The following is a 27,589-nucleotide window of genomic DNA, read 5'->3' as shown; positions in this document are numbered from 1 at the left end:
AAGCTTCCAAGAACCAACTTTTACTATTATGCGCTAAAACGCTCCAAGGTCATCCAAAACCCGATCCGAACATACGCCCAAGTCCGAAATTATCATACGAACCTATTGGAGTCATCAAATCCCAATTCTGAGGTCGTTTACTCAAATGTTGATCGAAGTCAAACTTGGCCTTTTAGGCCAACCTTAAGGAACCAAGTGTTCCAATTTCAACCCAAACAACTATCCCCACAAGTCATAAATCAGTTAAAGCAAGTATGGAGAGTCTTATTTAGGGGAACATGGTTCTAGAAAATAAAACGACCAGTCGGGTCGTTACATTGGTGTAGTAAGACAGTAGCTCACAGGAATCCCACATTGGAAAGGAGAGGGAGAGTCCTGGACTATATTAGCAAGACTGGGACTTACATGTGCATAGGCCTTTTCCCCAATGGGATTGGGGGAGAATAAAACCGTGCGGGTGGGACCCAAAACGGATAATATATGCACAATGTGGGCCTAGGTCGTTACAGTTCGTATCAGAGCCGACTCTCGACCAGTATGATGGGTGGGTACCCACAACGACGACGTTGTTCCTTATTGGTGGGGTGAGTGCAGTGGGACTATAGCTCACAGGAATCCCACAACGGAAAGGAGAGGGAGAGTCCTAGGCTATATTAGTAAGACTGAGACTTACATGTGCATAGGCCTTTTCCCTAGTGGAATTGGGGGAGAACAAAATCGTGGGGGTGGGACCAAAATGGACAATATATGCACAGTGTGAGCCCAGGTCGTTACATTTATTAATTTTTTATATAATATTTTAAAAAATAGATTCTAACACTTACAATAGATAACAGAAAAAATATTTAACAACAAGAGAGATGATTGGCAAAGGTTAACTATCCTACTAAACGATTCGAAACTGAAATGTTGCTTAATATTTTACCCTTTGAAAATAAAATTTTTTATTGGACAAAATTGTAATTATGCTTAAATATTTAAAAAATTTGATGGACTAATATTAAAAATGGGGGTGTTCATGATTCGGTTTGGATCGGTTTTTTTCTATAAAAAAACCAAACTAAGTAGGTCGGTTTTTTAAATATTTAAATCAAAGCAAACTAATTAAGTCAGTTTTTTTATCAATTCGGTTTATGTCGGTTTTTATGGTTTTTTCAATTATTTATCAATTTTTTCTTAAATATGAGACAAACACATATTCGGGTGACTATGTTCTCAACATAACACTATCAACCCAATTGCTATTTTACCAAGATATATTGATAACAATTGAATCAAACAGTGATGAATAATTTAAGGATTCAATTTTTTGTAAAATAAAATAGATTCGCTTAGCAAAAGAAAAGTAAAGAATTAGATTATCATAATAGCAAAGTACTAGACTAAAAGTACAAACGATTAACATGTACCATACAATTTTTGAAACTTTATATTAAAAAATTACATATATAGGTATAATAATAAATTTTAAATAGCTACTTCTATAGTTGGTTTGGTTTGATTTTTTTCGGTTATTTAATTAAAACCAAAACCAAACCAAATTTGATCGATTTTTAAAATTCAAAATCAAAATCAAACCAAACAAAAAAAAAGTATCGATCTTTTTGCTCGATTTGGTTTGATTTGGTTTTCGGGTTTTATGATCGCCCTTAATTAAGAACTTGAATCAACAAAATAACTTAACTTTTTTAGTATTAAGAATAAACTATTAAGAACTTAAATTAACTAATTAGCCAAAGAATCTGATTCAGGTTTTCTAAATTCATCATACGGGTAAAATCATTTTTAAGTTAACACAACTCTCAAGATATACAAATTTATTTTTAAACGAATGGCAGTATGGTAAAAGAAATCATAAATTTTGCATAGCCACTTATACTATAAAATTAAGAGTCAAAATGATTAAAATACAAGCTCGAAAGAATGTATAAATGGTGTCCCATTTCGAAGTAATATTGTCTTATTGTTGCGGTTATCATTTTGCGGAACATTATATTAATTTGATTATATAGGGATACAATAGTTTTTCCTTTACCCTTTAAATCAAATACACCTTCTATATATAGAATTTATGTACAAAAATATTAAATAATACATTAAATTATTCTATATTATATATAAATTTTCGGTACTACCATCATTATAATCTTAAAGACAACATTAAATTCTAGAAATACTTTTGTAATGGCACGACAATTGCACGTTAAATATACATTATTTAGTTATATTTAAATAATTTTAAAAAAATTATATTCATTAATATGGCAACAGGCCGCAGTTTAGATATTCTATTCGTCAACGGGGTCATGCTCTTTGAGGTAGCGTTGACCGTAAATTCTCTTCTTGGGATTCAGAGAGGTCTGGACCGGATTTGTCGTAAAATTGAAATTATTTCTTTTACTTCCTTATCATAGAGGGGGGCCCAGGCTTATTTATTGAAAAAGTGGGAGTGACAGGGGCGCAAAAACACGTACCGTAAGACTAGTCATATATATATATATATTATATTATAAATGTGAAGTTCTTAGTGTGATGTTAAAAGACTCAAATATCCAAATAAAGGTGAACGACATTTATGCCCTTCAATAAAGAGCTATGTATTCCTATAACATCTTTGTACAAAGCTGTAATTATACATTAAAATAAAGATTAAAAAAAGTTAAATTAGAAATAAGAACTTCTATTTGTTACTCTTGAAACTTGAAGAAAAGAATTCGATAAGTCGTAACGAATTCAATAGAAATTATAGGTTAGATCCATTACACACTGAAAAGTTTTTCTGTGTGTCACGCTTAATTGCTATTTAATGGTGGATAAAAATATAAATATCTCAAAAGGGGAGTTATGTTGAGGAAAGTGGCGATTTAACAATATATCTTTGCAGTGTGTCTTTTTATTCATTAGGTATGTTATAATTGCATCATTTTCATACAAATAAAAACCTTGAGATTATTCGTTCTTTGGCTTATCTATATATTTCATAACCTAGAGATTTTCATACAGTTGTATATTATGTTTATCTAGATAGTACTTAGTATTTATGTTATATCATACCATTGTGTAATGAATGCCCTACAATTTTTGTTGAGTCATGCAGGTTGTAGTTTATGTCAAATATCTATAATTCAGTTCATCGATTTTTGGGTTGGTAGGTGTTTCTCATGGCAGATGTGTTGTGCAATTATCGATGCTAAAACATTTGATATTTTTCTTATGTGAATTTATAGTGAGAATCATAGTTTTATTTGCTTCTTATTTCAAATAGCTATTTGATTCTATCCTTTCAAGGAACTATCTTTGTTTCAATTATAGACTTCATAAATTTCAGCAAATGTCCTCCCTCTATGCTAGGAGTACAAACTGATCAAACTGATATTTTTGAGTCTAAATTTTGGTGGACTTAGCATAAAAGCTATAGGGAATTGCCAATATTGTTTAAAAGCTGTATTAATCAATCCGAACTTTTAAAATTAATATGTTATTGTTAAAAGAAGCAGTATTGTGAATACTGATTCAAAAAGAAAGTTTCCGATAAACTAAAATTGATAGGTTTACGGAAAGACAATTGAATTTCTTTCACTTCTTGCTATTTTCATTTTCTTCTAAAAATATGCATAATAGAATAATTACACATAAACTTCAAATAACCTAAACGTTAGAGCAAATAAAGAGACATTATGTTGATATATCATTTATGTAATTCAATTAGGAGCTACTAGAAAAAGCTAAAGGTCTATAATATCTAAGAAAAAATTGATTGCACATATGTTGCTCCGGCTTATATGACGGCAGTCATGAAAACGAGGATTTTGCTACATAATGTATGCTAATTTAACATCAATAGAGTTGGATTTAGGAGCGAAGATTCTGTTTGAGGGGTAAAAGATCTATATAAATTTATATAGCTTTTATAGTTTTGGTTTGTTCTCGGGCTCAATTTTATTATAAATAATTTTTTTGTCCTTTTCACCCGATATATAGTATAGGATGCCTATAATAGTTGACATGAGAAGTTTACCATTTTCTTAGTGAGAATTCTCACTGGCAGGGGAACCGATTTGAAAAAGTTTATGTGAAAATGAAATCAAATTTTGGATTTGCATAGCATATTTGTTTGACAATAAACAGATATTTTAAGACTGTAAATTTTATAGCAAACAACAACTTGAACTGTAATGCATGATGGAGGAGTTTTAAATTTCTTTTTGCCTATTGTTCTTTGGACAGTGTCAAATGGATCAACTATGATGAGATTTAACTTGGTCACACATCTTGCTAATTGACCTTGCACTTTTGAAGCTTCAAATTTTTGATTATACTAATATTTATGTTGCTTAAAATTTTTTATATTGACTGACACGAGATACACTTGCATCGCTAACTAATTTATTAAAAGCGCCTCCTTTGTACAATGAGTAGGGATCATTTTAAAACGAACAAAAAGCCGAGGATGTAATAGACATGATAAAAAGAGTTAGGGACCTAGCCAAACATTTGCAACTTACAGAAAACTCCGAAAAGTTCCACTTTTATGCTGGATGAACGCTAAACTCACGCAGTTCTATGCAAAAGCAAACTTTGCAGAAAACAGAAGAGAAACACAGTGTGTGTGTGTGTGTGAGAGAGAGAGAAAGAGAAGAATGTGTGGGGTGAAAGGTATAGTGCTGGACGCTTCAGTTCTGTTGGCAGCCGATAAAAATGATGATGAAAATGGAAGTGTCTCTCTTGGGCCTGGAGCTGATTATATTCTTCGCCAGCTTCGTTACTCCAAAATCCTCACTGTATGTAAACACTCCTCTATATAATTTTTTTTTGCATTTATTGTTCTCTTTTAAATTCTTGCAATATATTGTGGAATTCCCAAAATTCATTCTTGATTGGCCCGAAGTCACAAATCATGATTAATCATTTTGTAATAACAAATTTAGGTGTGTTATGAATTTTCTGTATGCATTTTGCTCTATTCAGCTCAGTTATTATAGTTGGACTACATTTTTTGATTGGTGCGATCACATGCAATCATTCAATCGATCAATTAATCAACTAAGGGTGTGTTTGGTACTAAGGAAGTAAGCAGAAAATAATTTTCTGGTGACAAATTAACTAACTTTTGGAGGTTGGAGTGGGGGTGGGTATGGGGGTAGGGTGTGGGTAGGTGGGGATGAGGGTGAGGGTGGAGAGTGAGAGTGGGACGCGGTGGGTTGAGCAAGGTGGCAGTGGCAGTAGGAGGGTGGGAACCAACAGATGGATATGGCATGAGAGAGTTTCTTGTCATTTTTGAGAAATTAGAAATTAGAGGAAAATGTATTCTTAAGGAAAATATTTTCCAAAACATTACAACCAAACATGGGAAAATTGGACTCGTCCACACCAAACACACTCTAAGTCTCAATCTCAAATACTATATGAATCATATGTATTCATTTTGCTTTATCGGGTTGTCTCTTCCACCCCTCATTCCTTATCTAGGTTTGTAACTCACATAGACATAAGTTGTCAGAACTCAGAAGTTACATGCCCAAAAGGAGACTTTCATTTGTCTTCTTTGTGGTTGTATGCCTTCTGAGTGCTTTCTTTACAATAGCTTGATACTAATTACTGTTCTCATATTGGTTCTTTTGTGTTATTCTGAATTGGGTAAAGTTGATTCTTTTGTGGGTAGGTGGGGATGAGGGTGAGGGTGAGGGTGAGGGTGAGGGTGGAGGGTGAGAGTTGTCAGAACTCAGAAGTTACATGCCCAAAAGGAGACTTTCATTTGTTTTCTTTGTGGTTGTATGCCTTCTGAGTGCTTTCTTTACAATAGCTTGATACTAATTACTGTTCTATCTAATTATGTCATATTGGTTCTTTTGTGTTATTCTGAATTGAGTAAAGTTGATTCTTTTGTGGGTAGGTGGGGATGAGGGTGAGGGTGAGGGTGGAGGGTGGAGGGTGAGAGTTGTCAGAACTCAGAAGTTACATGCCCAAAAGGAGACTTTCATTTGTCTTCTTTGTGGTTGTATGCCTTCTGAGTGCTTTCTTTACAATAGCTTGATACTAATTACTGTTCTATCTAATTATGTCATATTGGTTTTTTTGTGTTATTCTGAATTGGGTAAAGTTGATTCTTTTATGGAAAAATGTTGCATTGCTGAAATAATTAGATTTGTGGGTTGTGAGAGTTGTTTTTCTCCCTTTAATTATTTGTGGTAGTGAAGGAATTGTTTGATTATATGACTGAAATGTTATATATTTCAATTTATGCAGGGTATATCTTATGAACCTGATCTTTCTGCTTATAAGGTGATGGCCTTTTTGTTTTTGTATTGCTTTCTTTTGTATTTTTTGGTGCAATATTCTTTAACTGAGATGGCTTTGTGCAAAGAAATGTTTGCACTTTGCGCCTACTGTCTCATACTTTCCCTGCCTATCGAAGCGGTTTGAAATGTCCTCATCAATAGCTTTTATATCCTTTTCTTTCTATTTCTACATTTTACTCCAAAATTTGGTCCTTGCTATATTTTCTTTAACTTCTCAAATCCCAATTTTGTTCACCTTATAAAGTGGCACTAGTGTAATGATGTGCACTGTTTTTCAGAGATATTGAAACTCAAACAGTTGCAACTGTTTGTTATAGGTGCGCCTGCTCCAAGAAAAAGCAAGATTATATTCCTACAATTGTTTTGTCTTCCAGTCAACAGCCATAGACAACTTTGTAAGTGAGGTTTCACTAGCATGGGGCGACCATTCTGGAAGTTATATGCATGTAGTTTCCAGTTACATGGACGAGGAGATTTCCCCATTGATAAGTTCTGACTGGCTGTTCACCGTTCTTCGTGAGTTCCAATGCAATGAAAAGTTTGTGCTTTTTTCTTTTTGATAAGCCACCTACGCACTGATAACTTAAAGAAAAAGGAAAAGAGAATTAAGAAGAAATTACATGAAGTTTTCTGAGAAAAAAGTTTAAGATGTTTCCTATAATTGTTACTAAATGATTGATAGTTTTTAGCTTTTAAGCAACCTACTTTCAAATGTATTTCCCTCCAAACCCTAGCACTTAAAATGTTCCTTTTGAAGCTCAGATTGGATTTCAAATTTGTTCTCCATGAAAAGGTTCCAAAACTCTCAAAGGCTGCACTTATCTCAAAGAAGTTAAAATCCCTTACGTTACCGAACTAAATTCTTTAATCTTTACCAACATATGCATGATTTTTTTGATTGAGGTGAGTGGGTATGATAATTATTGACAGAAGGTTTGATATCTGTAGTAACTGTGGGTGGAAAGTTTGTTCTCATTCTTTCACGTACTGTGCTTGCAAACATCTCATCACCTGACCTATTTTTGCAGGATCTCCGGGAAAACCGTCAGGTATAAGCTCACAACTATCTTCCCTTCAGACAATTAGTTTCAAGCATATTAAGGGATTTTCCTTCTCATTCTCTAGGGAACTCTTTCATTCTAGCTTGTGAATTTCTGTTGCAATGCCATATTGAGGAAATTTGTTGACTTCTCTCAAGTGGTAAAATTGTTATCTTCTTCTGAATCTTAAAATTTCTACATTCATGTCAGATGTTGAATATAGTCCTGGAACTGAAAATCCAGGGAAGATTTTCATTAACAAACTTGAAGAATTGCCTCTGACTATCTGCAGTTTGAATAAGAAGGTGAGAAGAAATACTGTGTACTCATTTGCATTTGGCATCCTTAAACTGCTTAAACAAAGATTTGCTGGGAAACTGCATAATCACTTCACCATAATGGCTTCTCTGAAACATTTGGGCATTCATTCCTTGCTGAAGGTACTGTTAGTTTGTATCATGAAATTTTCTCCAGGCCCAGCTTCCATGGCATCCTCTAGCTTTCAACAGGAACTTTTTTACTTTTATTAGTAAAGTAATAATTTTATTAATGTAGCAGGAGAATCCCGCTATACAAGTGGCATACGAAAGTACAGAGCCTACATGGAGGTGTGGATGTATGGTTCTATACAAATAACCCCTAATCATCTATACTAATTTGAACCTCATGTTGTATCACGGATGTTTGGTTCTATACAACTAACCCTGGATCATCTATACTAACATGAAGCTCATGTTGTACCAAAAATTGACAAGAAACAAAAGACAGTTCCTCATTTGTAGAAATATCAATTTTCACACTTTTAATTTTTTAGTTTTCACTTCCGAAGTACTGACATGATGGTGAAAGGGGTTACATCTATGTCTTCTTTCCTTCTTCTAAAAAACCTACATGAACATCACATCCTTGGTTATAACCGACATTGCCTACTGTATTCCGAACAGATTCAGTACCATCCACCATAAATGACTAGAAACCTGGTAGTTTAACAACTAGTGGTCGATGTCTTCTCCCGAGCGTTTACAATGTAACACCCCATGTATCACCAGCTAAGATATGTTATCTTTCTTTTCCTCGTATTCAGATGTAAGAATGCCCCCTCAACATCTATAAAAAAGCCCTTTCCCCTTAATAATAAGGTAAGCGTAAGAACCTGCGGAATTGCCCAATCCTTTCTTTGCTTGAAGTCGGTCTGGAGTAGGAGCTACTTCTACAGCAAAATCAGACTAAACTCGATCGCTTGGCGGGGGGTTTAGGAGGTCTTTTTGAGCACATGTTTATCATATCGATAAAGCGGGTTTCGTCTTATTTTCTGGAAAGCCAGTCATACTATTCCACTTTAGCTAATGATGAAAGAGGATCTGGATTTTTCTGCAGATGATGATAATGTCCACTCCTGGTTCAATGCGCTTAACGAAAAGGAACTCCCTAGATTAAGAAAGAATTTCTTTCGTAATTAACCAGCATCCTTTAAGTGATTTTTTTTTTTGGGGGGTGGGGGGTGGGGGTTGTATAGATGGTTGCCCTTGCAGAACCCTTGTTATTGGCCAAGTGAAAGATTTTCCCTTCTTCGGTGCTGGGAATCTACATGGATGGGTGTGGAAACATTGTATCTTTTGTCCTTAATAGTTGGTGGAAGAAGGACCTCATCAAACTAATTTCGCTTCCCCTCCCATTTCATTTCTAGGCATCCTGGTCTGCATGTAATGCTTTGCTTGTATAGTAGTTCCATGACATTTGTAACTCTCCCTATCCTATAAGTTTCTCTAGAATCTTAAATTCGAAAAGTTCCACTGTCTATCACCCAAGGATGTGGCCTAGTGGTCAATGAAATGAGTTAAGAACCATGAGGTCTCGGGTCCAAATCCCAGCGGAGGCAAAAGCACTATGTGATATCTTCCCATCTATTCAAGCCTTGTTAGACAGAGTTACCTGGTACCTGTTGCTAGTGGGAGGTAGCAGGTATCCCGTAGAATTAGTCGAGGTGCGCGCAAGCTAGCCCAGACACCGCGATTATAAAAACAAAAGAAGTTCCACTGTTTTGTGTCCGATGTACCAGAGTGATTGCAATAGCTTTCTAGCTCAATTTGCTAAAGATTGTCGGAAGGACATGACTGAGGGTGTCGTTACTACTCCAAGTATGCTTACAAAAAGTCAAACTTATGTTATATCCAATTCATGCTTTAAATGATGTCGCCGAGGGTCTATTGGAAACAACCTCTCTACCTGCATTAGGTTGGGGTAAGGTCTGCGTACAAACTACCCTCCCCAGACTCCACTTGTTGGGATCAAACTGGGTTTGTTGTTGTTGTTGTTGTTGCTTTAAATGATGTCGTTACTAAACACCCCCACCCCCTTCCCCATAATATTTCTCTATAATCCTCACTCATATGGCGATATGATGATGTCGGTCCTTCACCCTCCCTCTTGGAGATCGTACTAGCTACAGTTACTTTTCTCTGAAAGGCTGCACCTTGTTGCCAAATCTCTGTTGTATTTCCCTCTTGGCTCTCAGCATGGAGTATACTACTATGTCATTTGCTAGACCATTTGATCCACCATTGTTTTCAGAAAGTTGGTGCTACTATGTGTACATATGAGCCAGATTCTGCCACCATGACGAACAGGCCATCCTTTTACTTTCTATCTCCACTTTTTCCCAATATCTGCAGCTATAGTGCATGAATTTCTTACCTCTCTCTCCTTTTCACTGTGGTCAATGAGGGTTATGCAGTGGTTTATTGGACTGGAAAGGACGTCTAACTTGATCAATGTATTTTGTTGCTGATTACTTTAGTGTCAGTTTTAGTTTTTTCTTTTAATCTTTTTGGGTTGGATGGTTGGGCTATGGTGATTATTTAGTGTTTATGGTGAGCTGGTAGGTTCATTCGCATGGGTACATGATGACCACGACCCTCCAATTTTTGATGCATTTATGGAATGGTGGTGCATGTCTTTGGATAAACACAAGATTTGCTAAAAATCACCACCATTCATTACTTTTGCAGTTCTCTTAAATTCCATATGAATTAGTTGCTCATGATTGGCTTAACTGCTGATCATTATGGCATCCAATCAATTCTTGAGGGGCTTTTTTAAGATGGCTTCAGATTTTGCTGAGGCTTTTGATTCCTGGTATGATCCTCGTATATGGTTAGTCTAGAGTAGAAAGAATGCAAATTGGAGGAAGAGGCTATGTCCAGATATGTGGAAGAGTTTGATTTCTAAAAGTTGTTAACATAGATTCTGCTGCAGCTGGATGAATCCTATCCAAAGCAAGCATAAAAAAATAATCTTTAGTGGGAAATCGCAGCCGATTAAAATGCTGTTACTGATGCATAAGAAACATATTTCGTGAACAGATTCTTTTTATTTATTTATTCACGGGCAGGCACGCTAGAGCCATTTTAATTCCATCTAAACCATACTGAACTCTTAAATTACAGTTAAATACTGGAGAAATAAATTTGTATCCCTTAGGAATTGTTTGACAGAGTGAATATTTTTTTTTTAATTGGTAACTATTGTATATATTAAAAACATCAGTACATAGGTTGCACTGAAAACCAAATTTACATGAAGAGGATTAGTAGATGTTCTGATTTGAGACCTAGCAAGATCCTAGTACGTCTATGATTGTCAATGTATCTTCTGTGTAAATCTGTTTACACCAAAAACAAAAAAGAAGAATACAATTGAGTTTGATCTTCTGCACTGGATTACTTCTATCTTCAAAACATCTAGCATTCCTTTCCCTCCAAACTGTCCACTAGTTACAAGCCGGGACAGTCCTCCATCTATCTCTACTAGTTGCTTCAGCTCCAGCTTCTTCCCAGCTATAAAGAACATCTTTAACCCTGTATGGCATTGACCATGAAATACCCCTAAGACTAATAAAGATTTTCCATAGTTGGTCTGTAATCTTGCAATGTAGAAATAAATGGGTGACAGTTTCAGCATTTTCCCCACATAAAAAACATCTTGAACACAGAGAAATTCCCCTTTTTATGAGATTATCCTGGGTTAATACCGCCTCCTTTGCTAGTAGCCAAGTGAAGCATGCTACCTTGTATGAAATCTTTGTTTTCCATATATGTTTCCAAGGCCATGAGTCTACCTGTTGATGATTATGATTCAAAATCTTATATGCATCCTTCACCCGGTAAACCCCTCTGTTGTGTATCTGACACCAAAGTGAATCAAACCCTTCCTGTAATCCTTTAAATGCTTCTAGCTCTTTGTAAAGGTCAGCTAATCTTGTTATCTCCCAGTCATTCAACTGTCTTCTGAGAGCGATTTCCCATCCTTGATGACTCCTCATACCAGCTACTGTCCTATGCTGGTTTTGTGCTAAACCAAACATATCGGGGTATCTTTCCTTTAAGCTTCCGTGTCCTAACCAGTTATCATTCCAGAATGATGTGTTCCTTCCGTTGTTCACTCTTATGGAGGAGTGGTTCTTCATTATAGGCCAAAGTTCTCTGATGGATTTCCACACACTTACTCCATATGATGTTCTGACTTTTTTTGACACCCAGTTATTTTCCTCACCATACTTAGCTTTGATCACTTTGCCCCATAAAGATTGGGGTTCTTGAGAGTACTTCCATAACCATTTCATTCTAAGAGCCTTGCTTTGATTCTTCAAATTCCTTATTCCTAAACCACCTTGTTTTTTAGCCATTGTGAGTGTCTTCCATTTAACTAAATGGAAGACTTTTTTCTCCTTATTACTTTGCCAAAGGAATGATCTTCGTGGTTTATCCAATCTCTGTAAAATGCCGGCTGGAATTGGGAACAAAGACATTATATAAGTAGGAAGTGAGTCTAATACTAAGTTGATTAGAACTAGCCTGCCCCCCAATGATAGGTATTGCGATTTCCATTTTGACAACTTCTTCTCACACTTTTCTATGACTGAATTCCAGATCTCTTTTGATTTGGATCTTGCACCAAGAGGCATCCCAAGGTAAACAGTTGGTAGGGACCCAACTTCTCCTCCCAATATCTGTGTCAGTTGCTCCATGTTGTTAACTTCATTAATTGGGAAAATATTGCTCTTTCTCCAGTTGATGTGTAATCCTGAGACTCCCTCAAATAAGACCAAAATGATCATTAGGAATCTAAGTTGTTCCTTTTCAGCGTCACAAAAGACTAGAGTATCATCAGCATATTGGAGATGTGTGATCTCTAGATTGTTTGCCCCACTCCTGTTTACCTCAAATCCTTTAACCCATCCACTGACTTTAGCCGTTTTGATCATGTTGTTCAATCCTTCCATGGCTATAATGAATAGAAAGGGAGATAAAGGATCACCTTGTCTTAGACCTCTGTGTGAATGGAAAAAACCTTTAGGAGATCCATTTATGAGAATGGAGAATGTTACAGTAGATATGCAAAATTTCATCCATCTATTCCATTTCTGCCCAAAACCCATTAGTTCTAGCATTCTGAGTAGGAAGCTCCAATTTACATGATCATAGGCCTTCTCAATATCTAATTTGCATAAGATTCCAGGTTCTTTTTTTTTTTATTCTTGAATCCACAGCTTCGTTGGCAATCAACACTGCATCTATTATTTGTCTTCCTTTGATGAAAGCCATTTGTTGAGCATCGACAATTTTCCCTACCACCCTCTTAAGTCTTTCAGTCAAGACTTTTGAGAGCAGTTTGTAGAAGCTCCCTATCAGACTGATCGGTCTGAAATTTCTCAATTCTTTCGCACCTGTCTTCTTTGGAATCAAAGCTATATATGTTGCATTGAAGCTTTTCTCAAACATCTCCTGAGAATGGAAGTTGTTGAAGGCCTCCATGATGTCTTCTTTCAAAATGTCCCAACACTTTATGAAAAAACCCATTGTGTATCCATCCGGACCTGGGGCCTTGTCACTTGCACACATCTTCAGACAGCTCAAAACTTCTTGTTCCTCAAAGGTACTCTGTAAAGACTCCCTCTCTGATTCAGAAATTCTTGGGCTATTTTCGAAATTGACCATTGGTCTCCACTCTTCAGGTTCTGTGTATAACCCCTTGTAGAATTCAATAATCTCGTTCTCTATTCTGGTTGGATCCTTGACTACTTCATGCCGAATCGATAGTTGATCAATGTTGTTGTTTCTCTTGTGTGCATTGGCAGTACGATGGAAAAATTTTGTATTCCTGTCCCCTTCTTTGAGCCACAGAGCTCTTGATTTCTGTCTCCATGCACTTTCTTCATTCTTGAGTTGTTCCTCAATCTCCATTAGAGTAACTGCTTTCCTCACTGATTCCTCCTCTGTCAGCGCTCTTAGTTGTTGTGTTGCCTCAAAACCTGCGAGTTGACTCAACAATTTTGATTTTTTCAATCCCAAATTACCTTCACAACTTCTGCTCCATTCTTTTAGCTTGCCCTTGAGAGCTTTTAACTTGCAAGCTAAAATGTAATCTGGTCTTCCTGAGAATTCAAAAGATGTCCACCAGTCTCTAATTCTGTCATCAAAACCTTCCACATTCAGCCACCAATTTTCAAACTTAAAGTATGATTTAGCTTGTTCCCAAGCACCACAGTATAGAGCCACAGGTGTGGTCAGAAATCAGCCTTTGTTGGATAGTTTGCTTGATGTTTCTGAAGCTTTCATCCCATTCTTCTAAAATGAGAAATCTATCAATTCTTGAAGCGGTTGTATGATTGTCCCTTTTGAACCAAGTATAGCAACCTCCTTCAAGTCGAAGATCTATCAACTCCATATCTTCTATAAAATCCGAGAATTCCACCATCGCTCTGGACCTCCTTGAACATTCCCGTTCAGAAGGGTACCTTGTAACGTTAAAATCACCACAAACCGCCCAAGGACATTCCATCAATCCTCTCACTGCACCAATTTCTCTCCATACTATTTTCCTTTCCATTCTACAATTTGGGGCATACACTCCTGTTATGTGACATTGAAAATTCTGTAAAAGAGCCTCGAACTTGCAAGTCAAAGTGTATGCACCAGTCTGTAACACCTCCCCATTCCATACTCTGCAATCCCATAATAACAAAATCCCCCCTCTCGTGTCGCTAGCTTCTAAACTTGCATACTTCACCCATCTACCACCCCATATTTGATTGACTATTTCCTTGATATCCCCCTCCACTTTTGTCTCTTGCATGCATATGTCTGTCCTCCAGTTCTGCACTTGACTTTTTATGATTTCCCTTTTCTTCTTGTCGTTTAATCCCCTTACATTCCAGGAAATTACTTTGATCTTCATATTGAAATGATTGATAGATCTCTTCCCCTACTCCTTTTCCCGTCACTCTTGAATTTGACATCAAACGAAGTTAATCCTTTTAATTCCAATAATCCTTTGAACCTTTGTTTCTTCACCTCCAACTCTGTCTCCACCCTTCTAACCTGTCTGCAACTGTCAATTTGCATTAACAACTCCAATGCTTCTTTTTCATGGCCTTGAAAATCTACTCTAAACATTTTCCCCAATTTGATCATATTTTGATGGACCCATAGTGTTGCATTCATGTCTTTATCCATTAATGGGTTGTGTTGCTGAACTGCTATAGGAGTCACCTCCTCGATTTCCCAATCTTGGATAGAGCTAAAGTGTTTTAGTTGTTCCAAAGCACTTCCAGCTTGATCTTCCCCCATTTTTGTGTTTATGATCTGCTCCCCTGCCTTCTGTTCCAGTCTTGCTATCTCTTTTGGCTGACTGCAACTGTTAAGTGTTGCCTTTGGCATACTTTCAAGGTTTGCATTGGAGATTGGATCCCTTGGACTGGACTCTTTTGCCTCCAAGTACGAAGGTCCTCCCATTTCCTCAATATAAGGCTTCAGCCTAATATCATCAGAAAACTCACACGAGAGATCATTAAAAATGACTTGTGCAGCCAAATCGGAGTCATAGGATTTCAGCTCGTTGTTTGTCACTTTACTGCTCCGATTTATCGAACTCGAACCATGTGTAAGTTGAACACTTGCCTTTCCTTTATCAGTGTTGTTAGCGGAAACGTAAAAGAAAGAACACAAGATTTAACGTGGTTCGGATCAAAATAATCCTACGTCCACCAGAGAACAATTGTCCTTTTAATATTAACAAAGGAAGGGGAGATTTCCCAATTACACTTAAGAGAATTTCTCTCTTAACTCTCTACTCACTACAATGTATTGTATTATTTTGGGATGATTTCTACAAGTGAAGGAGTGCATCTATTTATAGAGGTAAAGACCTCCTCTTGATGTCATTGCTGACATCAAACTACCTCCTCTTGATGTCATGGGTGACATCAAAGGAGGAAGCTTCCTCCTAGCATCCACACCAACTCTTTCCACCAACTCTTCCAATTGGCATGCCATTGTTGACTAAACATAAACCAACATTTTCAGCATGCCATTGTTAACTAAACATAAACCAACATTTTCAATCTCCACCTTGGTTTGCGTTTCGAGCGTGTGAACAACTCTGGCCAAAACTTCTAAGCTTACTGGGCAACCCCGTTGTAAGAAACAAGAAGAATCAAACCATTGTTGAACATACCACCTCCACCTAGCAACTGTTCTCTTCGGAGTTGCATCAGTTGATGCACACCCCCGCCAAGTCCTTGCAGTGTGCAAACTTAGCGAGCGGGACTATCTTGGTCAACATGTCTGCAGCATTATCATCTGTGATAACCTTCACGACCTTGATAGTTCCCTCATCAATAACATCTCGAATAAAATGAAATCTGACATCAATGTGTTTAGTGCGCTCATGAAATCTCTGATTTTTCATTAGATGAATAGCACTCTGACTATCACATCTAAGAGTTGATTCCAGCTGAACCAAACTCAATTCCGCTACTAAACTTTTCAACCAGATAGCTTCCTTTACCGCCTCCGCTGCTGCCATGTATTCTGCTTCTGTCGTAGACAAAGCGACAATCGACTGCAAAGTCGACTTCCAACTGACGGCACTGCCAACGAGGGTAAAGATGTATCCAGTTGTGGACCTTCTTCTGTCAAGATCTCCTGCATAGTCAGAATCCACATAACCGAGAATTGAAATACCTGTACCACTTTTTCGAAAGGTAAGACCAACACCAGAAGCTCCTTTGAAATATCTCAATATCCACTTGACAGCTTCCCAATGCCTCTTTCCTGGGTTGGACATGTATCTACTTACCACACTTACAGATTGAGCAATATCTGGACGTGTGCATACCATAGCATACATAATACTACCAACTGCACTGGCATAAGGAATCTTTGACATATGCTCCACCTCATCCTCGGACTGAGGCATTTGTGACTCTGAAAGTTTAAAATGAGGAGCTAATGGTGTACTTACAGGCTTGCACGTTTGCATATTGAATCTCTCGAGAACCCTTTCAATATACCTCTTCTGAGAAAGATGTACAACATCGTCTTCTCTTGAAATCTCCATACCAAGGATTTTCTTTGCAGCTCCTAAATCCTTCATGTCAAATTCCTTACTCAATAGTTTCTTCAAAGCATTTATCTCTGTAATGTTGTTAGCAGCAATAAGCATATCATCAACATACAACAGTAAATAAATCATTGAGTTACCAGACATCTTCTTGTGATACACACAACTATCAAATGCACTCCTTGAGAATTCATGTGTAGTCATGAATGCATCAAACCTCTTGTACCACTGTCTAGGGGATTGCTTCAAACCATACAAAGACTTCTTTAGTTGGCATACGTGATCTTCTTTTCCCTCAGCTAGGAAACCTTCAGGTTGATCCATATAGATTGTCTCTTCTAGATCACCGTGTAAGAAAGCAGTTTTGACATCAAGCTGTTGAAGCTCCAAGTCAAATTGTGCAACCAATGCTAGTAGCACGCGAATTGAGCTATGCTTCACGACCGGAGAGAAAATCTCATTGTAGTCAATTCCCTCCTTTTGGCTGAAACCTTTTGCAACCAATCTCGCCTTGAACCTAACATCTTCCACTTCAGAAATTCCCTCTTTCTTTCGGTAGACCCACTTGCATCCAACTGTCCTCTTCCCCTTTTGTCTTTTCACTAAGACCCATGTCTGATTCTTGTGAAGAGACTCCATCTCTTCAGTCATGGCTAACCGCCATTGTGCGGCATCCTTGCAAGAAGTTGCTTCAATATACGAGGAGGGCTCCAGATCTTTAATCTCTTCTTGTGCAGCTACGAACGCATATGCAATCAAGTTTGCTTGATTTATAAGGCGTTCCGGTTCTCGTGTCTGCCTCTTCTCCCTCCCCTTCGCAATTGTGTATGGTTCATTGACAGCAAGTTCTTCAACGCCTACATCTTCTGACTCATCTTTAACCTGAGTCTCTTGATCCTTTTCCTTGGCAAGCTCCACCGGAAGCTCCACCTGCTCGTTGTTCTTGTTTCCTGAAAACTCCACGGAAACTTTACGGGGATCAAGTATAGAGGATTCATCGAAGGTGACATCTCTACTAACTATAAATTTGAGTAAAGACAAACACCAAAGTTTGTACCCTTTTACTCCATCCACATACCCTACGAATATGGCCTTCTTAGCCCTTGGTTCAAGCTTTCCTTCATTAACGTGATAATAAGCTGGACACCCAAATACTCGTAAGTATGAATAGTTAGAGGGTTCACCTGACCATACCTCATTCGGAGTCTTAAAGTCAATTGCCGATGCTGGAGATCGATTGACAATATGAGCAGCAGTGTGAACTGCTTCAGCCCAAAATACTTTGGACATTTTGGCTTGTAGGAGCATACAACGAGCCTTTTCAAGAAGAGTTCTGTTCATTCTCTCGGCAACTCCATTCTGCTGTGGGGTATGCCTGACAGTCCTATGTCTTGAGATCCCATGAACCTTGCAGAATTCATTATACTCTTCATTGCAAAACTCCAAGCCATTGTCTGTGCGAAGATACTTGATTTTCCGCTCCATTTGATTTTCAATCAAAATCTTCCACTCTTTAAATGCTTCAAAAGCATCACTTTTTGCCTTCAAAAAATACACCCAAACCTTTCGTGAGAAATCATCAATAAAAATGAGAAGATACCTCTTTCCGCCCTTCGATGGAAGTTTAGAAGGACCCCATAAATCTGAATGGATGTAGTCTAGCACTCCTCTTGTCTTGTGTTTGCCAGTGCTGAAGCTGACCTTCTTCTGCTTCCCTAGAACGCAGTGCTCACAGAAGTCAAGCGTGCTGATCTTCTCACCTTCCAAAAGTTTACGATTGCTCAACATCTCCAGTCCACGTGCGCTCATATGACCCAGTCTCATGTGCCATAGTCTTGCCTTGTCATCATTAGATAACTGCACTGTAGATGCATTTGCAGAGCCAACAATGGTGCTTCCGGCCAATGTGTAAAGGCCATTCTCCAGCTTGCCTTTCAGCATGACTAAAGAACCTTTAGTCACCTTCATAGTTCCTGCTTCGCTCATGTACCTGTAGCCTTGTTCATCCAGAGTACCCAAGGAGATCAAATTCTTCTTCAGATCAGGAACATGACGGACTTGTGTAATAGTCCTCACGATTCCATCATGGCAGCGAACCCGAACTGAGCCAATGCCAACTATTGCACAAGTTGCATTATTGCCCATTACTACGGTTCCTCCACTTTTCTCGTAGCTGCTAAACCAGTCTTTTCGGAACGTCATATGCAGAGTACAAGCAGAGTCTAACACCCATTTGTTTTCATAACTACTATTATTATTACACGATGTTGTTAGTACATAATCATTATCAAAATTATGTACCTGTTCAACTGTAGATGCACTCGCCTTTTCCTTGGACTTTGACATTGGGCAATCTCGTTCAAAGTGCCCCTTCTTGCCACAACCCCAACACTCTGTATTCTTCTTGTTCACACGAGACTTTGATCTGTGCTTTGATTTGGTCTTTCCCTGTTGGCTAGTCCGGCCTCTTACAAAGAGGCCACTTGCCTGGTCATCTCTATCTCCTTCAATGTGCCTCCGCACATCACTAGAGTTAAGTGCCTGCCGCACTTGCTCAAGCTTGATAGGCTCCTTGCTATACATCATTGAATTCTCAATATCACGATATCCTGAAGTCAATGAAAATAGCAAAGCACATGCAAGCGTCTCCTCCTCCCTTTTAATTCCTGCAATCTGTAAGTCCATGACAAGTTTATTAAACGCATCTAAATGATCTTGTAACGAAGTACCTGGCCCCATCTTAAATGTGTGAAGACGCCGTTGTAACAACATTCTTGTTGTCACTGATCGGTCTTGGTATAGCCCTTCTAGCTTTTCCCACAACTGTTTGGCCGTCTCTTCGGTACCCGTACTCACTTCACAAAGCACGTTAGGTGCAAGGGATAGTTGGATTGCACTCAATGCATCCCCTTCAATCTTCTCCTTGTCGGGAGCTGATATATCCGTAGGATACTTTCTGTCAATAGCATGGATTGAACCTTCCCTCCGCAGTAACGCCATCATCTGGATCTTCCAGATATTGAAGTTGTTGCGTCCATTGAATCTATCAATTTCAAACTTCATGGAACTCATATTTGCTTGTTCTTTCTCCTTGGATCGTTAAAGGATCCTGTCGCTCTGATACCAATTGTTAGCGGAAACGTAAAAGAAAGAACACAAGATTTAACGTGGTTCGGATCAAAATAATCCTACGTCCACCAGAGAACAATTGTCCTTTTAATATTAACAAAGGAAGGGGAGATTTCCCAATTACACTTAAGAGAATTTCTCTCTTAACTCTCTACTCACTACAATGTATTGTATTATTTTGGGATGATTTCTACAAGTGAAGGAGTGCATCTATTTATAGAGGTAAAGACCTCCTCTTGATGTCATTGCTGACATCAAACTACCTCCTCTTGATGTCATGGGTGACATCAAAGGAGGAAGCTTCCTCCTAGCATCCACACCAACTCTTTCCACCAACTCTTCCAATTGGCATGCCATTGTTGACTAAACATAAACCAACATTTTCAGCATGCCATTGTTAACTAAACATAAACCAACATTTTCAATCTCCACCTTGGTTTGCGTTTCGAGCGTGTGAACAACTCTGGCCAAAACTTCTAAGCTTACTGGGCAACCCCAGCTCAAATCTTGCCTTTCTTTCGGCCCAGATTGGGATGAAAAATTTGATACCGTCTCTTTCAATCCCAACCTCATTGGGAATCTTTCTGCCATCACCAACAATTTTAATTCTTGCCCACTTAAGATGATTTTTGAGATCAGTTTCTTCTTCAGTAGCTATCCATCCCCCACAGAGATCTCCTATTTCTTTGAAGATCTTTTGTGACCATAGATGTAAAGGAATCCCCATGGCTCTAATCCAGCATGTTTCCGCAATTTGTGAGTTTGGAATTGTGAAGCTTGAACTTTTTCCATCTCCAGTCTCCTTGCAAAATCTGCTCTGCCATGAATCTGTTTGGAAATTCAAATAGAAATATGTTGCCTGTCATTTCATACATGTTTACTCCATATGCTTTGTTCCATGAAGCACTAGCCCATCGCCTTATGTCTGCTAAAGTGGGTCTCTCGTTGATTTCTTTCCCAAAAAACCCGACAATGCATCTTTTTAGTAAACCAGAATCCTCGCTACCTGTCGGTTCCACAACAGAGATATCTCCATTGTTTATGCCGACCTTTGCCTCACGAAGGGTATTGGATTGCCATTTACTCTCCTTGATTGCTTTGACATAAGGATAATTGTCCACAGTGATTCTAGGTGGGACTGTGGGATTCATTTTGGGGATCTGATGTGTGAATCTTTCTATCTTAACTGCTATGTCTTTCCAACCTGCATTCAAAGCTAACTCTGGAATTATAATAACAGACCTCCCTTCTCCCTTCAGTGACAGAATGCTCATATATCTTCCATGAACGTTGAATTTCCTGGTACAGAAATGTTCTGTCATATGTTCCTTGTACTTCCATCGCTTCACTAAATTCATTTGATCTGTCGACGCTTCTTTAAGTACAAAACAAATCCATTCCATTGCCTTTCTGCCCATGGATGAACGTCTCATCATGCTGCGGCTTCTCTTCACCCATTCGAACCATACATCTTTGTTGGAATTCCATCTGGTGATGTCAAAAGATTTGAATCCTGCGTTGAAATAAATCCGGTTGTCTCCCATATTGTACTACCCAGCTGCTCAGGTTATGGAAATTATAAGGAGTGTTTGATGGTTATCACAGTTGAGCTGTTGAGGTAAAAGAAACTGAAATCTGGACTAAACAGAGGTTCCCCGCTCCCCGGAAAAAATAAAAGTCGTCAGAAATCTGAAAAAATTGTACAGATCTGGTCGGAATTATCAGTAGAGGAAGCTGTCCAAAATTTTTTTTTTGAAAAGCTGCCGGAAAAGGGCTCACGCGCCCGGCGTGTGGCGACTAGGTCACCGGAAAGTGCCGCGCGTGGCGTTGCGTGGCAGCTTCTTCGTCGGAAAAATTTCAGTGGAGTGGTCGGAATTTTGAGGGCTTTCTAATGGTGTTCATGGAAACCTAAGATTCCTTGTTCCCAGGCTCCTCGGGGAGTGTGCCTGAGAGCTTGAAAGTAGAGAGAGAAATTTTTACTTACTGATAGAGTAATACTAATCTTGAATTTTGACAGAGTGAATATTCTTCTTCTAAAGGTTTCAAGTAACCAAGAATCTTTATTGGGAAATTGCAGCTTATTAAAATGCCATTACTGATGCATAAGAAACATATTCGGGGAACAGATTTCCTTTTATTTATTTGTTCACTGGCAGGCACTCTAGAGCCATTTTAATTTCATCTAAACCATACTAAACTCGTAAGTCATAGATAAATACAGGAGAAAAGGACTTGTATCCTTTAGGAATTGTTTGACAGAGTGATGATTAATGTTCTAACGGTTTCTTTATTTTATGCTGTTGGAAGAAGCAGGCAATGGGCAAGGAAGTCAAGACAGTTGGTTACTTGATGAAGCCTTCTCGTGAAGAAGATTTTGCCAAGGTCAGTTCTGGTGGCAAAATGAGTTAAGAATTTACTTATTACACATAAATGGTCGTCACCGTCCAAACTTCTCGCATCTTCTCAAATAATCGATGCCTTGTATATGTCTTCTCCATGACCCGGCTTCAAATATTTAAAGTAGGATTTTTAAGCTGGTGTAAATGATGGAATATTACTAGTGCTTTGTACTTGACTAAGGAAGGATCCTAATGTGAAGCTTTTTCACCCTATGTTATACTTGGAAATTGACATGTTCTTTATGCTTTGCAGAGAGGTGCATTCCCCTTAAATCCTACACCAAACGGGTTAACTTTTGTGGCCCTTAACTACGAGCTCCCTATATCATGGCAGTTAAAAGAAGTTGACGGCGTTCTACATAAATCAACCGATGACATCATTGCTGTTGAAATGAGCAGCTCTTCAGATTTTGAAAACAAAGTTGCTTATACAGAGGGCATGGAACAGTTACAAAGGTGACTTCCTGCTATTAACTTATTATCGGTTAATAATTTACTGCAGAATACAAAAAAGGGTGAACATTCCTTAGTATCTCTCCTTTAATCACCTTAAAATTTCTGTTGCAACTACCTGATTAGAATCTCGATGATTTTTGTCATTTCTTTCTGTGAATCGCCTTAGCATCATCTGTTTTGACAACTGAACGAGATAAATTTCATAGTTATATACCAGACATTGGAAGTCTACCCAACTAAGCTCATCTTTAATCAACATGTCGAAGCTTTAAGTTGTTCAAGGAAATCAATGGAGCCTACAGAGGACTGCTATGAGTGCAAAGAAACCCTATTGTTTGAGCTAGAACTAAAAAGCCTAAAGATAAATATTATTAATAAGAAGAAGCAGACGCTAAGAAAGTTTTAGCTAGCTCTAACTATGTGCCCCTAGTCCATGTTTAGATCAGAGAGCTATATGCCCTTTCAGTTGAAATTTTTTTCTCACTTTACCTTAGAACTGCTCTGCAAGGGTCATGATGACCTGGAGCAATCAAAAAAATTTAATGCTTTCATTCATTCTCTCATAGCCTCTTTGATATTGATTCATTTGTTGATAACAAAATGTGGATGCTGTTCGTAGATCCTTGTACTTTCTTGATGGAAATAACTTTCTTCCGAAGCAGCCAAATGACATCTTTAATATTTTTGCATGTTCTTTTTTTGTCTGATTGTTTATGGCATCTGTCTCTATATCTGAAACATGCATTGCACCACATTTTTTCAGCTTGAACTGGTGATGATGGTTGAAATAATTTCTGTAAATTGGATGTAAGTTTGTGAACTTTTTAGAAACTCTGTTTGAGTTTCATGCCAGAGAGTTGGTTTAAATTTCACTAAAACTCCTGCAATTATTTTCTGCTCAGGTACATCAGATGCCATCCTGACTGTTGTGTGATTGACCCATTCAGCAACATTTATCCTGTTCTTGATAGGTTGAAAATACAGCAGATTCTAGGTGGTTTGGAAAATCTTAACACCAAAAGCTGCAGTAAAATCAGGGGTCCCCATTTTCTAAAGGTCCTTTTTGCTAAATGTAACACATGTTATGCTTATATTATCTTTAGAAAAACCTGTGAAATCTTTGAGACTTCAATCCCTAATCTTTTCCTTATTGATCTTTCATAATTGCTTCATCTGTTTCTTATTTTCTTCATTCAGCAGCCCACTTTCCAGAAGCTATGTTAAGCAAGGCCTTATTTTGGGGTCTCAATTCCCACAAAGTATATGACCACAGACCAGGGGTCATAATTTAAAATTATCAGATCTTATTATAACAATGTGTTTTGAGTGGGATCAAGTGATATAGAGTTTCTGGAATCTGAGGTGATGGAGTCTTTAAATGGAGATAACATTAGTGGATCAGTGTGGTTAGTCCAGGAGTCAGTTTAAGGCTTTTCCCACTTTATGTGAGAAAGATCAGTCAGCTTTTTGGCTTGTAAAAGAAAGCCCAATCTAAATCGATCTTGCTTTGTTGGGATAAAATTGCTTTTACAATGGAATTTGACCAGACAATGCAGTAGTTGATATGGTTATCATAGGGCCTTACCTGACAATAAAACCAGTACAATAGGAAGGAAACGTTATTCTACGAAGAATCATTTTAATTGAATTGTATGCCACGGGTTTTATCATCCCATGGCTCTCATTTGTTTGATATTCAACTATATGGTATGTAGTTGTTTATGCATCGTTTTCAGGTTTTTGTTGTTTCTTCATTATGACCAATTTCTTTCTAGTTGAAATTTACCCTGATGCATTTTGGTGCAATCTAAGAAATATAATTCATCTATATGTTATCTTGGGTTGTTTGTGCTGTCTGCACAGTTTAAGGGGACAACGTTCTTTTCTGTCATCATTAGGTTTGGAACACTGCATTCAAGAGTTTGCCTTTTACTGTTTTTCTATAAAGTTAGTCATTTTGTTCTGTTCTTATCACTGCTTAGCTCGGGTAGGTTAAATTTAAAGTTGAAAAATCTAATTACACACAAAAATTTCAAGATTTTATCTATATCCCTATATAGCTTCAAGATTAGGATCTTCTTATGCAGTTGTTAATGTGAAGCTCCTTTTGCCTCATGATCTAATGCTCTAAAACCAAACTTTGAACCCAAACATAAAAGGAAATGCTGGAACACAAGCTCATAGTAGTCCACTACTCATCTCATCATTTATCATATAAAACTGTGGGTATGTGAAAATTACTTTTCTCTACTTGGTAGATATTTGATGTAACATGTGCTTCTTTGTGCAGGTTCTCGATTTTCGTGAGCCCAAATTGGAAGACAGGATAGCCGATGCAAAACTGTCACTTCCAAACATTGTAAAACCCCAAGTTGCTTGTGGAGTTGCTGATGCTCACAGCATGGTAATGCTGAGTTCTCAATCCAGCATGAATAATATTCTTGGTCTCCCCTCTTTCTTCTCTACATTTATATTTTAAACGTCTTACTCTGTAGAAGGTTTAATTTGGCATTATGCATTCCTCTGTTTGATGTTATAGAAAATTTTAATCTTGTATGGACTGTCTATGCTTCAGCTCTAAGCTTTGCCTTTATATATCTTCCTTTCTTTTTCATTTGTCATGTGAATTGTCGACTGATTTTGCAACTTTTTATTTGATAAGTGATTTGTCTATTATGGCAGTCTTATCTTGAATTCTTAATGGACAGGCTATTGTCTTTAAGGCAGACAGCTACAAAGACCTCAATGTCCCTCTTCCAGCTATTGTGCAGGTAAGCAAAGGGCTATATCTCATTATCTTTTAATCAGCAACTTGAATGGTAGAACTGGTTTAACTTGAACATTCTACATTAGTGCGTTTGTGAAAGGTATTGCATATTTTCTCATTGATATGTAGGACACTTTCATTATATGCAAATGGCAATGGGTAGGCAGCTTGATTGTATCAGATACTGATTAGATTAGCGAGAGTGTTTCAGAAGCACATAATGTTGTGCAAAGGACAGTTAATTTGCATGTCCATTTTGGTTTGCATCTTTGTTGATTGTTGAAAGGATCTCCATATTTGTCATCTAGATGAATTATTTCCTGCTAATGTTAGCTTTCTCCTTCGAGTTAAATATGAACTCAAGTGTAACTGCAGGAATATGTGGATCATTCATCCACTATGTTCAAGTTTTACGTTGTAGGGAAGAAGATTTTCTTCGCAATTAAGAAGTCTACACCTAATGCAGATATCTTGATAAAGTTAGCTGAAGAAAAGGAGCTGAAGCCATTACTTTTTGATAGGTATTTTACCACCTTAAATTCCCCAGTCTGCTATAGTAATAAGCCCTTTCTATGCCTTAAGAAGACCTATTTTTGCAGCTTAAAATCTCTACCTGTTGACAAAGACAATCAGCAAAAAAGCCAACATGACGATAATAATCGAATTGATCAGGAGCTAGTCACTGATGCTGCAAATTGGTTGAGAAGGGTGCTTGACCTTACCATCTTTGGCTTTGATGTTGTGGTGAGTACTTTCATATTCCTCACCCCTTACAACCTATATTCTAGTTGATTATTTTTTTTTCATTTATTTTCTAAGAAGATAAATATATAAAAGATCCTCCATCGGTAGCTGTTAATGATAAAATTCATTGCTTAAATTTATGCTCTATAAAACATCCCTCTAAAATGCTTTTACTTGTGGTAAGACTGAATTGTCCAATGATCTTGCCAGAGCTGCATTGGCAAGATGTCAAATAAGCCAGGTTGACCCTGTGATTGTGGATAAGCACATAATGCGTATAATTTATCCCTATCGTTTTGCCAAAGCTCTTAGTAGTAACAACCTCTAGATAGAGAAAGATCTCTCCATAACAAATGAATTCTTCCTCGACTCTCCCTTCTGTAGTGTTGTCATTCTGCGTTTTGTCCACAGTGAAGAGAGGGCCTTTGTGCTTTTCAATCAGCAATGTAGTGTTAAAATAAACAAATAAATAAATACTAGAAACAGACTTAACTCTATCAGCAGGCCCTCTTCTCTGCCTATGTTTCCCCTTTCATGATTAGTTTTGTAGTTGCATATTAGTCTTTGGGATGTAGGGATGAAATTGTTTCACTCTGAACTAGAAGTTCCAAAATCTCAGCTCCTAATCCTTGGTCCAAGCTGAGGATTTTACCCCAAATAACTAAAACGGAAGGGAGTGATAGTCTAAAGAGAATATTGCTCGAGCAGCACACTTCGTGATATAACTTTTCAATGAAATTTCAGATCCAGGAAGGCACTGGTGACCATGTCATCGTTGATGTAAATTACCTTCCATCATTTAAGGAAGTTCCAGATGAGGTTGCAATACCCACATTCTGGGAAGCCATAAAGGAGAAGCTGACTGGAAAAAAGAGCACAGAAGCAGCAATCCTATTGTAATATTCTTAGTAGCATCACTAATAAAAATGTCATCTTACAGATGCTGATTACCAACTTTTCTTTTGCTATTCACGGTAACAACTGTAACTTATTCTGTAAAATTGAAATCCTATTTCATTCTGTTCAGCTTATTAGAGGTATGTATGTATGTATACACTGTCTCAATGAAGGTTCAAATTTTGAACATTAACTATTGGCGAAATACATAAACGATCCTGCAACAATTTTCACCGAGCCACCTCACCTGAGGCTTGTACCTATTAGATACTCCAATCTCACTTAATGTGTGCCTATTAAACACAAAAAGCTGACATGTCAAACAAACTGGTTCTTCTCTTAGGTGCGTGAGAAATTCAAGAACCCCATTAAAAAAAACATTTCAAATATCACCCTACCGCCATTAACCCCCCCAAAACTGCCGCCGCCACAAAGAAATCAGCCACCATAACGAAT

The 27,589-nt window shown here is 37.7% G+C and overlaps 1 protein-coding gene across 2 annotated transcripts; it reads left to right on the top strand.

The window, feature by feature from the left end:
* Window positions 1–4,482: 4,482 nt before the first annotated feature.
* LOC104210491 (inositol 1,3,4-trisphosphate 5/6-kinase 4) lies at window positions 4,483–27,326 on the top strand. 2 transcript variants are annotated; one of them, XM_009759399.2, is made up of 13 exons: window positions 4,483–4,781; window positions 6,247–6,282; window positions 6,617–6,815; window positions 7,328–7,348; window positions 7,550–7,644; window positions 22,178–22,252; window positions 22,523–22,725; window positions 23,628–23,781; window positions 25,016–25,129; window positions 25,434–25,496; window positions 25,868–26,013; window positions 26,092–26,236; window positions 26,981–27,326. In XM_009759399.2, exons 1-13 carry the CDS (start codon window positions 4,539–4,541, stop codon window positions 27,134–27,136), a joined length of 1,650 nt encoding a protein of 549 aa, XP_009757701.1. In that variant the 5' UTR covers window positions 4,483–4,538; the 3' UTR covers window positions 27,137–27,326. The 2 variants fall into 2 exon arrangements, with proteins under 2 accessions (XP_009757701.1, XP_009757702.1); XM_009759400.2 differs by having other exon boundaries at window positions 4,484–4,781; window positions 22,184–22,252.
* Window positions 27,327–27,589: the final 263 nt, after the last annotated feature.

Source organism: Nicotiana sylvestris, chromosome 12, assembly GCF_000393655.2.
Source record: "Nicotiana sylvestris chromosome 12, ASM39365v2, whole genome shotgun sequence".
Taxonomy (NCBI): Eukaryota; Viridiplantae; Streptophyta; class Magnoliopsida; order Solanales; family Solanaceae; genus Nicotiana; species Nicotiana sylvestris.
This window is presented reverse-complemented; position numbering and strand designations above follow the sequence as displayed.